We start from the raw sequence: 692 nt of genomic DNA on the forward strand, positions 1-692 counted from the left end.
CTGTAATATTAAATATACGTAGACATTTGCTGGAATGCTTCTTGGGGTGATTAAAAAACTTAATAATAATACATACATTGGCAATTGGGAGTTTGATGTTTCCTATCACGTGGCCAGTTGTGAGCCATACTTTTACCAAGCATGCTATAAGATGCCCCATCAACAGTCAATAACGATACTTTAATTTTAGTTAATGATGATTTAGCAAACTTATTGACGGTTGTTTGGATGACGATGATGAAGAAATTTTAAGCAAAGATGCAGAAAAAGACGTACAAAATGACAATGTTGTTACTAGCGACACGAAAGATAAAAACGATATATACAGTGGTAAAAGGGTTAAAAAAAACTGTTGAAATTGCATGTACAGACAATTGTAAACCACTGACAGATTTTCAAATCGAAACAATAATTTAAAAGAAGCATTGAGTAAACATGCTAAAGAATGTCAAAAAATTTTGTGAGACAGATACAGGTTGCCCTAATGAGCATAATCCACAAAAGGATGGTCATCCATTGACTTGTTATGAGGATGACAGTACATGTAAAAGCAAGCTAAGAATACTGAGAACTGCTTCTCCTCACAGTCCCATACTATGCACTTTTCTGCGTAATGTTTATCAAGCCAGAAAGTATGATGAGGCTGTCAATCTAATAGATCAAGCATTGAGTGAAGGAGATATAGATGCTTC

The 692-nt window shown here is 34.5% G+C and overlaps 1 protein-coding gene across 1 annotated transcript in view; it reads right to left on the reverse strand.

Annotated features, from left to right (window-relative positions):
• The window catches only part of LOC105314249 (uncharacterized), a 4,888-nt gene extending 4,760 nt beyond the window's left edge, over window positions 1–128 (reverse strand). Inside the window, exon 1 of the mRNA XM_011408309.1 lies at window positions 77–128. Within this exon, the coding sequence (XP_011406611.1) occupies window positions 77–128 (52 nt within the window). The remainder of the gene's footprint in view (window positions 1–76) is intronic.
• Window positions 129–692: the final 564 nt, after the last annotated feature.

This window comes from Amphimedon queenslandica, unplaced genomic scaffold (assembly GCF_000090795.2).
Source record: "Amphimedon queenslandica unplaced genomic scaffold, v1.1 AMPQUscaffold_13039, whole genome shotgun sequence".
NCBI classification, from domain to species: Eukaryota; Metazoa; Porifera; class Demospongiae; order Haplosclerida; family Niphatidae; genus Amphimedon; species Amphimedon queenslandica.